This window comes from Brachypodium distachyon, chromosome 2 (assembly GCF_000005505.3).
Source record: "Brachypodium distachyon strain Bd21 chromosome 2, Brachypodium_distachyon_v3.0, whole genome shotgun sequence".
Classification (NCBI taxonomy): Eukaryota; Viridiplantae; Streptophyta; class Magnoliopsida; order Poales; family Poaceae; genus Brachypodium; species Brachypodium distachyon.
In genome coordinates, this window is record NC_016132.3 from 9,902,433 (window position 1) to 9,915,798 (window position 13,366).

The 13,366-nt window shown below is 48.3% G+C and overlaps 1 protein-coding gene and 1 long non-coding RNA gene across 2 annotated transcripts; one reads left to right on the plus strand and one right to left on the minus strand.

Moving 5' to 3' along the window:
* Positions 1 to 8,178: 8,178 nt before the first annotated feature.
* Positions 8,179 to 9,842, minus strand: LOC106866120. The gene is made up of 3 exons (XR_001406050.2): positions 9,618 to 9,842; positions 8,804 to 9,087; positions 8,179 to 8,653 (listed from the first exon to the last, which is right to left on the minus strand). It is a non-coding gene; the product is annotated as an uncharacterized LOC106866120 (long non-coding RNA).
* Positions 9,843 to 11,971: 2,129 nt separating this feature from the next.
* LOC106866020 (formin-like protein 16) lies at positions 11,972 to 12,726 on the plus strand. The gene is made up of 2 exons (XM_014898515.1): positions 11,972 to 12,438; positions 12,516 to 12,726. Exons 1-2 carry the CDS (start codon positions 11,972 to 11,974, stop codon positions 12,724 to 12,726), a joined length of 678 nt encoding a protein of 225 aa, XP_014754001.1.
* The last annotated feature ends 640 nt before the right edge of the window (positions 12,727 to 13,366 follow it).

Sequence of the window (13,366 nt, forward strand, 5' to 3'; positions counted from 1 at the left end):
TCAGCAACCCCAGCACGCTGTCGCATACATTTTTCTCCACGTGCATGACATTTATGCTGTGGCGGCATTCTAAATGTGCCTAGTACTCCAAGTCCCAGAATACGGACCACCTTTTCCACACGACGCCTTCAGGTTCCTTATATTTCTTCGTAGCAATCTTTCCGTGGACAACCTCAAGATTGTTCACAATTTCAAGGATTTGCATACCAGACTTCTCCTTCGGCGCTGTCCCGTGCTCCGTCTTCCCATTGAACCTTTCCTTGTCATCCCTCCAAGGGTCTTTAGCATCTAACCACTTTCGGTGGCCCATGTAAACAATTTTGGATGAAGCGGGCAACTTCTCCGATGTCGTGTTTTCCCCGCACTTTGTACAGGCCTTGTAGCCATGTGTCACCTGGCATGAAGTATTTTCATTCACGGGATAGTCATGCACGCAGGTCAGAAGCACTGCTCTCATCGTGAAGTACTCCCTCCTGTTTGCGTTCCAAACCACTCTGCTAGGGTTCCAAAGCTGCTTCAGCTCATCCTTCACTAGCTGCAGATACACATTTAGGTCAGCTCCCGGCTGCTTTGGACCCTGTATGAGCATGCACATGTGGATGTACTTTCTCTTCATGATTAACCATGGAGGAATGTTGTAGACAAACAAGATCACCGGGCCATGTGCTGTGCTTGTTGTTCATGTTTCCGAAAAAATTTATCCCGTCAGTGCTGAGACCGAGTCTCAGGTTTCTGGGCTCTGCTCCGAAATCCGAAAATGCCGTGTCGAAGTTCCTCCACTGAGTCCCATCGGCAGGATGTCTTAGGACCCCAGGTTCCTCCACACGGTAGTGCCCGTCAGAATCGAATGCAGCCTGCGCCGGATCGTGATGGACGAGATACCTCGCGTCCTTAACGTTCTGCATCCAACGTTCAACTCAGCCACCTACCGTAAGATACCAGACAGTCTTTGCCGGCCTGCCCTTCATCACTTCTTCCCCATCGTCTTCGCCAGCTCTGGCGTTTTTCTTCTTGTATCTCGATGCACCGCATATGTGGCAGCTCTCATGGTTCTCGTATTCTCCAATGTATACCATGCAGTCGTTTGGACATAAATGATGTTTCACGCAATCCAATTCAAGCGGGGATGTAATCTTTTTCGCCTCGTATGTGCTCTTGGGCAACTTGTTTGGCTGTGGAAAAACCGAAGCAAGGTAACGCAACAAGCCCGTGAAGCCCTTGTCTGACCAGCATGATGCTGCCTTCAGCCTCAAAAGTTCGAGCATCACTTCGAGCACGTTGTTTTCTTCGCCAGCTCCATCATACAAGGGTGTGTTTGCGTCCTCCAACAATTTTTTGAACTGAGCAGACTCTGCCTCATCTTCGGGGTCCTCCAGCTACTCCCGTAGGTATGGGTCGTCTAGCATTTCGGCAATCCTGCCACGTGGAGCTCTTTCACCTTCCACATTAGCCTCCTCATCGATCCTTGTTTCTTCCTCGGAATCATTCGCCAGATCATACCGCAGGACATCATCATCTTCGCTACCGCTACCGACATCAACCGCATCCTCCTCGTGACAAGTCCAACGAGAATAACCATCCACAAAACCCGATGCCAGCACGTGCATCTGAACATCTTCAGGCTTCATTATGCATGTGTTTCCACATTTGCGACATGGGCAACGCATCATCAAAAGTCCTTTTCGTTCCATATCACCTTTCGCGACTCCAAAAAAGACCGTCCATTCGGTTATCCATCGAGCATTGATTCTTTCCTTGGCGTACATCCAAGAATGGTCCTTCGATCTACAACACAATACACAAGAAAAAAAAAAAGCAAAATAGTTAGCCTAATCATTGACAAGGAGATTAAGGTGCTAATTAACCGGAGCTAACTAAAAATTTAAAATTAGAGACATTCGGAGAGAAATTGGTGGCCGAAGAGAAAAGATCGGGATGGAGAGAGAGCTCGCAAGCGAGAGGGAAGTTCCGGGCGACGACGAGGAGGCCGCATTTGGCCGGCGGCCGCGGAGCTCAAAAATTTGAAATTGGGGAAATTCGGAGAGAAATTGGAGGTCGGCGAGACAGATCGGGGGGGGGGGGGGAGAGATATCGGGAGGGAGAGGGAAGCTTAGGGCTCGAAGATCGGAGCTCGCGGCCATGGCCGCTCGCCGGCCATGGAGGCGGCGCCGCCGGCGCAGGGGGGAGGGAGGAGGGGCTACCTGGGGGGCTCGCCGGCGGCCTTGGCGTGGTCGGGCAGCAGCTCGCCATCGCCGGAGAGGAAGGGGCCGCAGCTAGTCCGTTACGACGCGCGGCGTGACCAGCTGCGGCTCTGTCCAACATATTTAAAACGTGACGAACATTAGTGTCGGTCGAGGTTTTCGCGACCGTTATTGATAATCGTGTACACATCAGTAACGGTCGTGCTGGGCCAACCGTTACTGATGCATGATTCATCACTGGCGGTCGCCCCATAACCGACTGCCACTGACGTTACTTGCGAGTTATGAGTGTTAGCGCCGCCACTGATGTGTCGCTGGCCGGAGACAGATGATGCCCGTTCGGTTCATCAGTAACGGTTGGGGCCACGGCCGACACTGATGTTTTTCATCAGCAACGGTCGTGTAGGACCCGTTACTGATGTGACGTTGCATATAGACCGTTTTTTAGTAATGCAACCACGCAATATAACGCTGTATACTGATAACCTGCAGTGAGCAGCAGCTAGCACCCGTCTCCCGGTGGGTCATGGAGCTGAGAGCGGAGCGCGAATCAAGTTGAAAAAAGGGTGTGTCTATCGATCGGTCGCCATCGGTCGACGAATCTTGGCCGTCAGATGCACATCCAACCGGCGGATCGCGGAAGCCCCCCATGGGTACAGCCGGCTTGGCTTTTCGGCTTTCTTGTTTCTTTCTTTTTCTCTCAATTCGTGGCTTCTAGGCTAACAGAAGCCTCCTAGGCTTCTGTGATTGTCTTTTTTTTTTCTAAATTGTGCCTGTTTATTCCTTCTTTCTTGGATGAGGACTATTTGCCTCTGACTACTTCCTTCTTCTCCTACATACTTTTGTGCTGGCTGTTTCTTGTATGTTTGCTTCTAAAGCCCAATATCAATCACGCGTGGAAAAAAAATGTTGTAATTGCCTTAAAATCAAGCTGATTTCGAAAAAAAATACATACCAGGGAAAAAAAAATACATACCAGCCCAATATCAAAACATGTGAAAACTTGAGGCGCCGCCGGACACACATGCGCCCGTGTGTCGAGAAATACATATGGAAAAAAGAAGAAGAAAAAACACACTGTTAGTAAGTGGTGTGCAGTAAAAAAAGATGTGACAAAAAACCAAAAATGTGGTATGTGTGCACCCTGCTATACCTTACGAAAACAGCCGGGGTTCCGATCCCATTAGAAGTTGACACCCCCACCCCCTCACAAAAAAATAGAAGTAATATGGGTGACCAATATTGATGTTAAAATCTCTGCAGTGCATATGCTCTTGCCTACAGATAAAAAAGAAGTAAAATCCAAAAAAAACACAGGTGTGACCTGGGTTGTGCCCCCCCCCCCCCCACCCCCCGGTTGCATATATCGTTAAACCAATGTGCAACTGTGAACAAAGGGAAAGAAATGCAGCTTCAGCCCACACAAAAATTTGCAAAAAAAAATCGCATCATAGGAAAAAACAGAAAAAGATAGATTGTGCATACCTGATTCCCGTCTTGATTACAGCACACCTGGCTGTAAATACACACAACAAAAACGACAAAAAAAAAGAGAACAGTGAGTGGGATAAAAAAAAAGGCCGCACTGACGCGAAAACGGAAACAACAAGACATCAATCTAGAAAAAAAAGGACACTCACATGACCAGGTGCATTTTGACATACCATCTTTACCCTTCGTTGACGATGCTGGACAAATTCTGGTTAACATGAAAAAGCTGTCTTGTAATCCCAGCAAAGCAAAAAAAAAAAACCATTTACAGCCATAAAACTTTGCATGGCAGCACATTCTAACAAAAAAAACCGGGTGAAGCGCAAAAAAACATGCGATAAAAAGGTCGCTTATAAAACGCTTAGGTTGATGTCTTGGAGAAATCACAAGCTACAAAAGTATGGGCTTGAAAACGTGCTTACAGACCCACGCCATGTCTACCATGCATTGCAACCCTCCCAACCCCAAAACCACCACCACGCACACCTAGATGTTTAATAACACGCACTTTGACCCTCAGTACGTCAGGCAGCTTCCTGAGGGCCAGAACAATGGTGCTCCCGCTGACAATTCCAAGTTGTCTACGAAAACGAGTCCAACCATGTGTCAGCATGGTTTCCATGCTGTTGCCACTTGTGTAAGCACCGTGACCTTCCCCCATCTCTTTGTTAAAAAACCAAACATCGCCATCTCTTGGTATTTCCAAAGAAAAAGTCACATTGCTAGGGATGATCTGCAAGAAAGAAAAAGAAAAAAGATAACAAAAGATAAACCAAAAAATTAGCAGCAGAAACTGTTAGTTTGAGCAAAAGACACCTCCCACACTTGCGCGAAAAAAAAAAAAAAAAAAGACAAATAGACTTGGAAACACATATGGGGTGGAGGGGGGCTCACCAATCTCCTGGAAGCAACGTCATCATCAGTCAGCTTGTGGGCTATGTAGCATTCCGCCCTGTGGTCTGCGACAGGTTTCCTGGTCATCAGGTAACACACTATCTTGCTGACATCGTCATTTGTTAGAGCAAACATGTCTGTAAAAACAGTACCATGTAGCCTGTGCCGCCTATGTGGAAGTGCTTGAGAGATACCTCCGACAAACAAAAATTGAACAAGCTGAAGTAAAAAGAAGCTGCTAAAAAACGGCTAAAAAAACATACCAACCCAATAAAAATAGAAAACACACCAGGCGGGCGTAGCATGGCCTTCCTTTGGTTGTGCTCATTGCATACTTCCGCGTTAAAAGAGACTCCCTAGGCCAACATCGTTGAAGTGAATTTTATCACCAGCTGAAATGCCCATGATGTCCGCGAACACCCTCCAGTATGCGCCGCCGAGCAGTGTTTTGGTTTGTATTTACGGTGACCCTAATCATTGTAAAAATGCTAGCATCTGGAATGTGGTAGCCTCTTTTGTTAGTCAGAATCCAGATATGCCCATGTTATGTATGGGAGACTTAAATGAAATTCTGTACCCTCATGAAAAAAGTTCTCCTAATGTTAATTATGGCCGTATATCTACTTTTCATGCTTTCCTTAAAGATTGTGGCTTGTTTGATCTGGGTTACAATGGTCCCGCTTACACTTGGACTAATAAGAGATATACTTCCAAACCTGTTTATGAGAGAATCGATAGATGTTTGGCTAATTCCTTCTGGTGTGATATGTTCCCAAATGCTAACATTTATAATTTGCCCATTATTCTTAGAGATCATGCTCCTGTGTTAACAATGCTCCACTCAAAATTCAAAAGGCCAAAATCCTACTTTAAATTTGAAAATTGGTGGTTGTTAGAAGAGGATTTTCAGGAACAGGCTCAGAAGGCTTGGGAGGATACAAGACAACAAGTCTTTACTACGAGAACAAAAAAACTTACAGGTGCTCTTAAAGTATGGAGCAAGAAGAAACAAGATCTTCCAAGGAAACTGCATCAACTAGAGAAACAAATTCATGAGATACAATGTCAAAATATTGCTGATCAGGATCACATAAAGGAACAACAGCTGGTAAGTGACTATGAAAATACTATGTCTAAAATAACCACTTTCTACAAACAGAGCCAAAAAACACTGGGCTATTCATGGGGACCGTAACACTAAATTCTTTCATATATCCGTTCTTAAGAGTTGAAGAAGGAATAGAATCACTAGCATAAAAGATAGAAGAGGTAGCATTCTTTATGATCCTGAAAGTATTGCCAATTGCTTTATCGACTATTTCAAAAACATTTTCAAGTCTTCTCATAATGGGTATAACCAAGCTAATGTTACTAGTAATGAATCTATTGATGATGATTTCACCAATTCTATTCCTAGCAAGGATGAAATTTTACAGATCCTGAAAGAGATGAGAAAGGAGGCTTCACCTGGACCTGACGGTCTAAATGTAGCATTTTATATAGCTGCTTGGAGATGGATAGGAGAGGATTACAAACTTAGTGCACACGTTCTTTCACCAAGGTATGTTTCCTCCTACTCTTAACAATACCAACATTGTGCTAATTCCCAAAAAGAACCCTTCAACAATGCCTCAAGATTTCAGGCCGATTAGCCTTTGTAACGTTATTTACAAAATTATCGCAAAGGCTTTAGCTAATCGTATTAAGGATCACCTTCCAAGTTATATCCATGAATCTCAACAAGCTTTTGTTAAAGCAAGAAGGATTTCCAATAATATTATTCTGGGCCAGGAAATTACTCACTCCTTTAATCTTTCATCTTGGAAGAACAGAGCTTTTTTGCTTAAAATTGACCTTGCTAAAGCTTTTGACAGAATAGAATGGAATTATATTCTAAATGCTCTAAGAAGACAAGGTTTCAAAAACCACTTCATCAACTTAGTCAAAACTTGTATCACCTCTGCCCATTTCTCGGTGGTTATTAATGGTCAACCTAGTGGTAATTTCAAAAACTACAGAGGTATTAGACAGGGTTGCCCGATGTCTCCTTATATTTTTGTTATGGCTATTAATGAATTATCAACTACTTTGCAAGATGCCATGCAGGAACAAAGGCTTCAGGGCATTCTTCTAGGTGAAAATGCTCCTGCCATTCATTCAATAATGTTTGTTGACGACCTCATTATATGTGGAGATGCTGCAAATGATGATTGCCTCACAATCAAACATATTCTCCAAAGTTTTTGTCAACACTCGGGACAAATCCTCTATCCTTTTCAGCAAGCATGTTACTAATCAACAAAAAACTAGAATTCGAAACCTTTTTCCGGCTAAGGATATGGATACTACTGAAAAACACTTGGGACACCTTTTGATAATGCCTGCTAAGAATAGATCTTCTGCTTACTCTTTTATTGTTGACAAATTTATAACTAAGCTCAGCTTATATAAAGCCAATAGACTTTCACATGCTGGAAGACTTGCTCTGATAAAGTCTGTTTTCTCTTCCATTCCTGTGTACTACATGGCTAACATCCTTTTATCAAAAAAACTCATTAAAAGGTTAACTTCTATCATTAGAGATTTTTGGTGGACAGGTGTCCAAGAAGGAAACCGGAAAAAACCACTTTACCTCAAAGCTTGGACTGAGATTTGCAAGCCCATGAGAGATGGAGGATTAGGTGTTCGAGACCTACAAGCTGTCAATGAAGGACTCTTAACATGCACGGCTTGGAGAATTGCGACAGATGAAACAACTTTTGTTAGAAAAATTCTAAAAGGTAAATACTATCACAACAACTCCTTCTGGAAGGCTAGTGGTAACACTCCCAAATCTGGTTTTTGGACTTCTATCCTCAAAGTTAAGGATAAACTTGCTGAAAATTGCACTATCCAAATTGCTAGAGGTAACAACAACATTTGGAATAGCCCATGGGCCTCTTTCTGGGAAAACATTCATAATCTCCTTAATATCCAATATCAGAATTTTGTTTATCCTAATATTGTGGCTGATTTATGGATACCCAACACTAAGGTTTGGAATGCTTCTCTTGTTACTACTCTATTTGGTGAGGATATTTGTGATCAAGTTCTTGCTATTCCCATCACTCATGATGATTATGAAGATATTGTGATTTGGAAGCACTCTGCTAATGGGATATGTACCTCTAAAAGTGCCTACAAATCTTTAATTGCACGTTGTATCCAAAACAATCCTGCTGTCAATGTCAGTTTTGCAGAAAATCTGAAGAATCTAACTATGGCGGCATGGAAAAGTAAGCTTTTGCCACCTCGGATACAAACTTTTGCGTGGCGCTTGTTGAGGAAAGCTCTTGCTACAGGAGAGAGAGGGTCTACCTTATCAAGGCACATTGAAAAATTCTGCAAACGATGTGGTCAGGTAGAAAATGAACTCCATCTGTTTTTTATTTGTGAATATGCAAAAGTTGTGTGGTTTGCTACTTTTTTAGGTATAAGGGTTGATAGCATGCTGGAGCAAAATATTCTGACAGTCCTGGAGATAATTCAAGCCATTTTACAAGCTTCCACTCACGACAACATGCTCGAGTTCATCTTTGCAGTCCTCTGGATGTTGTGGAAATCAAGAAACGATCTCTTGTTCAATTCAATAAATCAAAGTCCATTGCAGGTCATACATGGAGCTAAGGAGCTTTTTCAAACCGAAGCAAAAACCTTCCAAATGGAGATTGCACAAGATCCTATCCAAAATACTCTTTATAAATCTGTTTATCCTATTGACAGCAAAAGGATAAAGGAAGGCCCAAATATATTTATTGATGCGGCTTGGAAGGAGCAAAATCCTCTTAATTTTTCTTGTGTAGGTCCTGGAAAGCACGCCGGACTGGGAGTCTTCATCTATGCACCTCGTCATCATCAGCACAAAACCATCTTCTTGCAGGCAACTTCAGTAGCGGATAGCGCCCTTCAAGCTGAAGCTCAAGCCTTGGAACTCGCAAGCATCATTGCTTCAAGATTACAACTTCTTCATTGTGCAAACTTTTTAACAGATAACGAGACTCTATCACTGGCGGCAGCTTCGAGGAAGCCTAAGGAAAAACCAGGCCATTGGAGCATCAGGTCAAATCTACAAGGCTTCGTATCCAATACTGAAGCAAATGACACGACAATCTACAAGATTAAGAGCCAAAGCAATAGAAATGCACATAGGGAAGCTCAATGTGCTTATAGAACTGCACCTAGGAGCTCTTGCATCTTTGGTTGTAGTTCAGTAAGCCATCCTTCGGCCTCTTGTCCAACTAAGGACGTTTTATGTAATCTAGCTGTGAACATCTTCAATGTTGTATCGGTGACCTGTTTGGTCTAGTTTAAATAAAGTCTTGAGTTTACAAAAAAAAAAAAGCAGTGTTTGGTGGTCAGTTCTTTTGATGTACAACTCAAATGTAAATCCTGGCTCATGCCTGATGGTTAGGAAGTTCGTTGCAAATGAATTCAACCTCTCCCTGAAGAAGCATGGTACAACCTGGCAAAAAGCAAAATAAATAAATCGCATTACATCTGACCAAAAGAGATCAATGAAAAAACAGAAAAAACAAAAGGAATAACCATGCTGCTGCTGTATGCACAGAAAAATATAAAAACGTTGCAAGCCAGTGATTGCTGCAGCACCAAAAATTAAAATAAAAAAGGAGACAGAGAAAAAGCAACCACCACACAAAACAGCCCTGTCGAAAAAAAAGTTTGCCAAAATGGGAGCCCACTCGCCTAATTGTTCTTGCACTCGCTATGGAAACTCAAGGTTTTTGTCTGGCTGCTGCTTAGTGACAGGTTAAAAATACCAGGGCATATACTCTCAGGCTAGAAAAATAGGGTGCAATAAAAAGTAGAAGGTATAACGCAGCACAAACACATGTGAAAATGATGAACAGAAACACAACCGAAAGCACATCATCGTGGCCATCCCCAAAAAAACACTTCATACAGGCTAGCACAGTTAAGGGGTAAAAATCAGGGTCGCAGGCAGCAAGAAAAAAGCACTTCGAACACACTTACCCCTAGAAAAGGCGAAACCCTAAAGGTCCCCCACCTCCCCCCGCCGACAGTGCTGGCCGCAGGACCGGCTGAATCTCCACTGGGCAAGGCGCGTCGAAAAAAAGGAGGCAGGGGGAAGTCGACAGGGCGCGGGGAGATTTATAGATGGAGGTGCCGAAAATGGAGAAAACAGTGCACCCAAAACACTGAGGGTTTGGCTTGGCTCCTCGCCTGCCTACCCTAAAACGCAACGATGAAGTCCCCCGGCCCCCCTTACACCTCCTTCCGTCTCTTCGTGTACCAACAGCCAACCCAACAACCGAAGACGCGCACGGCCTGCGGCTTACGGCCCACCGGACGAAAACAAAGCCAAAAAAAGGCCCACCCCATGAGCAGTTCGAGAAAAGGCCCAGAAAAAAGGGTGAGGCAAAATGAGCCAGGCCTGGTTGAATAGGGCCAATCTCCAAAAAAAGAGGGAAAAAAAGGCCATACCTTCCCCAGAAACAACTTCTCCCCCAAGAAACTGTCGGAGCATGGAACCCCGGCACCGGGGATGCTGGACACCCCCTTTTTGGTTCGGTGGAGGGCGAGGCGATTGCTCCGACGATCGCCGATGTGACGGAAGACACGAAGTGTCGACGCGTGAGTTTATCTAGGTTCGGGCCACCCGGAGGTGTAACACCCTACGTCCTGCTTCTTGTTGTATTCATGAGAATATGTGTGTTCTTACAGGTTGCCTCGGAGAGTTCCCGGGGGAGCTACTTGTTCTCCTAAGAGATTTGCTATGAACAGGAGCAATACTCCTTGCTACTACCAACTAGGGTTTGGACTTGAACCCTTTGACCGGTGGCATTGGTCCTCCTTTTATAATCAAGGGGACACCACAGGTACCGATGCATGCAGCACGACACGTTAGCTATCCGCGTGTCATTGCCACAAAAGTCATACTATTGTTGATCCACGCTGGGCGCCATGCAGCGCCCAGGCCACTGCACACAGTAGATAAAAATGGATTATAGGGTAAACGCTCTAGCCTTGCTGAGCAAGACTAGCCTTGCCGATGTGACTCCTGTCGGTGCATTGAATGCACTGCATCCGCTGTCTCGTCCTGTCTTCACTGTTCTGTGGGCCCCACTTGCACGCCCGAGCGCGGGGAGCCCGGCTAGCGCACCCGGCCAGCTGCCGGGGCAGCGTTCCTTCTACTTCCCGGGACCAGAGTTCCCGGGTACCCACCGAAGCGGGCGCTTCTCCTGTTCCCATCCTTTGCTTTGTCTTCGCCAGTGACCGTCTCTTTGGGGCGGGCTCCCTGGGTCTATCCTTCCCGGGAGGCCAACCTGGCGGGGCTTTGTTACTTGCGACCTACGCGTCCCGTACCAGTGGGACCCCGTGGGCTACTGGTACGACAGTAGCCCCCGGGCGTGGGCCGGCAGCCTTGAGGCCCCGGTTAGTGCTATCCTTGGTCAGTTGCCAGGCTACACCCTATCCGATGCGTGGGTCCCGGGGGAGTATCCCGGTACCCGGCCTTGTGGGCCGCATTTCTAGTTCCCCTCTTCCAAGCAAAACGGTCGGGCGCTCGATCTGATGCCTTATCCCCCATAATCACCAGAGAGTTAAGGCCACGTCGCGCACCGCCATCTTAATTCCCGATTCTTTTAGGGCACTTTATTGCTGATCGTGGGGGTGTCCGTTGCAGCCCGCCAGCCTCGATAAATATCCGAGGCTAGCAGCGGTCATCATGGCTCAAATTCACCCCACGTCATTCTTCACATTGGCTGTCTTCCAACACCTTTGTGAAGCATTCGTGGGGGTGATGCCGTCGGTGGCTTTGTTTCGCCACTACTACTACCCGAGGGTGGAGGCGAAGGCTCCCCTGTCCTCAGGAGTGGTGTTCTGGTTCCGCGACAAGCTCAAGTCGGAGTTCATCCAGCTAGGGAAGAGGAAGATCGAGAGCGAGTGGCGCCGCGATTGGTGCTGGGTGCGCACCGACGAGCTCCAAGATTTTCACGAGGAGCCCCTCGGACCCCCAAAGGGCTCTGACGATTGGACACTCCGCGACTAGAAGGACGAGGAGCTGGCCCCGATCTGCGCCAAGAGCAGGGCGCTCCGTGAGGCTGGGCTCACGGACATGGACGTTGCGCGCCACTTCATCGGGAGGCGCGTGGCTCCCCTGCAGTAGTGCTCACGTCCGGCATGGATGTACACTAGGCCGGGCGACTGGACTCAGCTGCAGCGCACAGGGCTCTCGCCAGACGAGATACAGTTCTGGGTGAGGGGCATCACTGGCGAGTACGAGGCCTTCCGGTTGCTGCTGCTTGGAGCGCACCCGCTCCACACCAGGATCCCGAGCCTGGGAGCCCGGGATCTCCCACTCTGCGATGAGTGGAGGATTGTGGATCCCCCCCCCCCCCCCGCAACCTAGGCCCCCCAAAGGCAAGAAGCCGGCTGCCGAGTCGGGGAAGGGCGGCCAGGACCGAGGCTCCGCCAGACCGGCGGACTTGGACTCCGACGATTCCTTGCTGGGCGTCGGAGGAGACTCCGACTCTGATGACAACGACGGCAACGCTCCACCGGAAGCTGGCGGGGTCGCACTGGAGGGGGACGATGATGAAGACGACGTCCCCCTGGTGAGGCGGTCCATAGCAGAGCGGGCGTGCAGGCGGGAGGCCAGCCTGCAGCCTCAGACACCTCACGTCGATGCGGGGACTGGGGCCTCCGCCGGTAGCGCGGCGGCGGCAGCAGCCGTCCCGGCTACCCCGGCGGCTCCGCCAGTCCCCCCCGCACGAAGCGCCCCCCCGGTGAGAAGCATCCTGGCGGACAGGGTGCTCAAGCTCAACCCACCGGGGTAAGTTTTACGTTGCTCTAAATATTTTGGTTTCCATGAATTTTACATATTTTGCTAGCTAACTTCCGCATTTCCAGGTCTTCGAGGAAGAAGGGGCAGGCCAGTACTTCGCCGGCGGCCCCGGCCAAGAAACCCCACCCGGCGTCGGGCGGCGGTGACAAGGACGCCCCTGATGTGGCTGTTACTGCGGCGGCAGCTGCCGCTGGGGACAGAAGGGTCCCCGACCCAAGCTTGCAGGGCACCGCCCCGACAGCAGGTACACACAAGCTCAAGTACTTCCTCTTCTGACTTATTTTCTCCACTACTTTCTGACACGGATTCCCCCGCAGGGTCCATGACGTCTGGCAGGAGCGTCCCGGCAACTGGCGGGGCCGCACACCAGGCCACTGGCGAGACATAGCAAGGTACAGTCTTCTTTCGCCCATCTGCGCCATCTTCTAGACTGACGCAGGTGTTCTTCGTGCAGTAGCCGGGGGTGTCCCAGGTGCGCCCGCGCCCACTGAGGTGCGGGTAATCGACCTCACCGGCGAGGTCGACGATGAGGCTCTGGAGGAGGTTGCCTCTGCCGGAGCCCTTCAACAACCTGCCCCGGAGCTTGCCGGGGACGCGACTGCAGCCGCAGGTGACGCCATGCAGTCGGCGCCGTCTGTGGCAGGTGACATGGGGCAGCCTGTGCCGGCCGAGGCAAGCAGCGGCGCCCTGGAGAAGCCCCCGAGCCCCCATCCTGCCCCTTTGGGCAGGCAAGGAGCGGCGGGACACGGCCAAGCCGGAGGCACGTCACCGAACCCTGACATGGCCTCGGGGTCGCAGACGGTTGCGGTGGGGTCCTCCTCCTCCGCCGGAGCCGCCTTCAGCCTGGGAGCAGGGGAGCTCGCCGAGCGGTCATGGGGGCGGATCACTTTCGACCCCAGCGTGTTCCAACAGGGGC

Coding starts and splice junctions, on each gene's coding strand:
- LOC106866020 (XM_014898515.1), top strand. CDS start 11,972: ATGAGTGGAGGATTGTGGATCCCCCCCCCCCCCCCGCAACCTAGGCCC. Junction 12,439..12,515: donor CTCAAGCTCAACCCACCGGG/GTAAGTTTTACG, acceptor CCGCATTTCCAG/GTCTTCGAGGAAGAAGGGGC.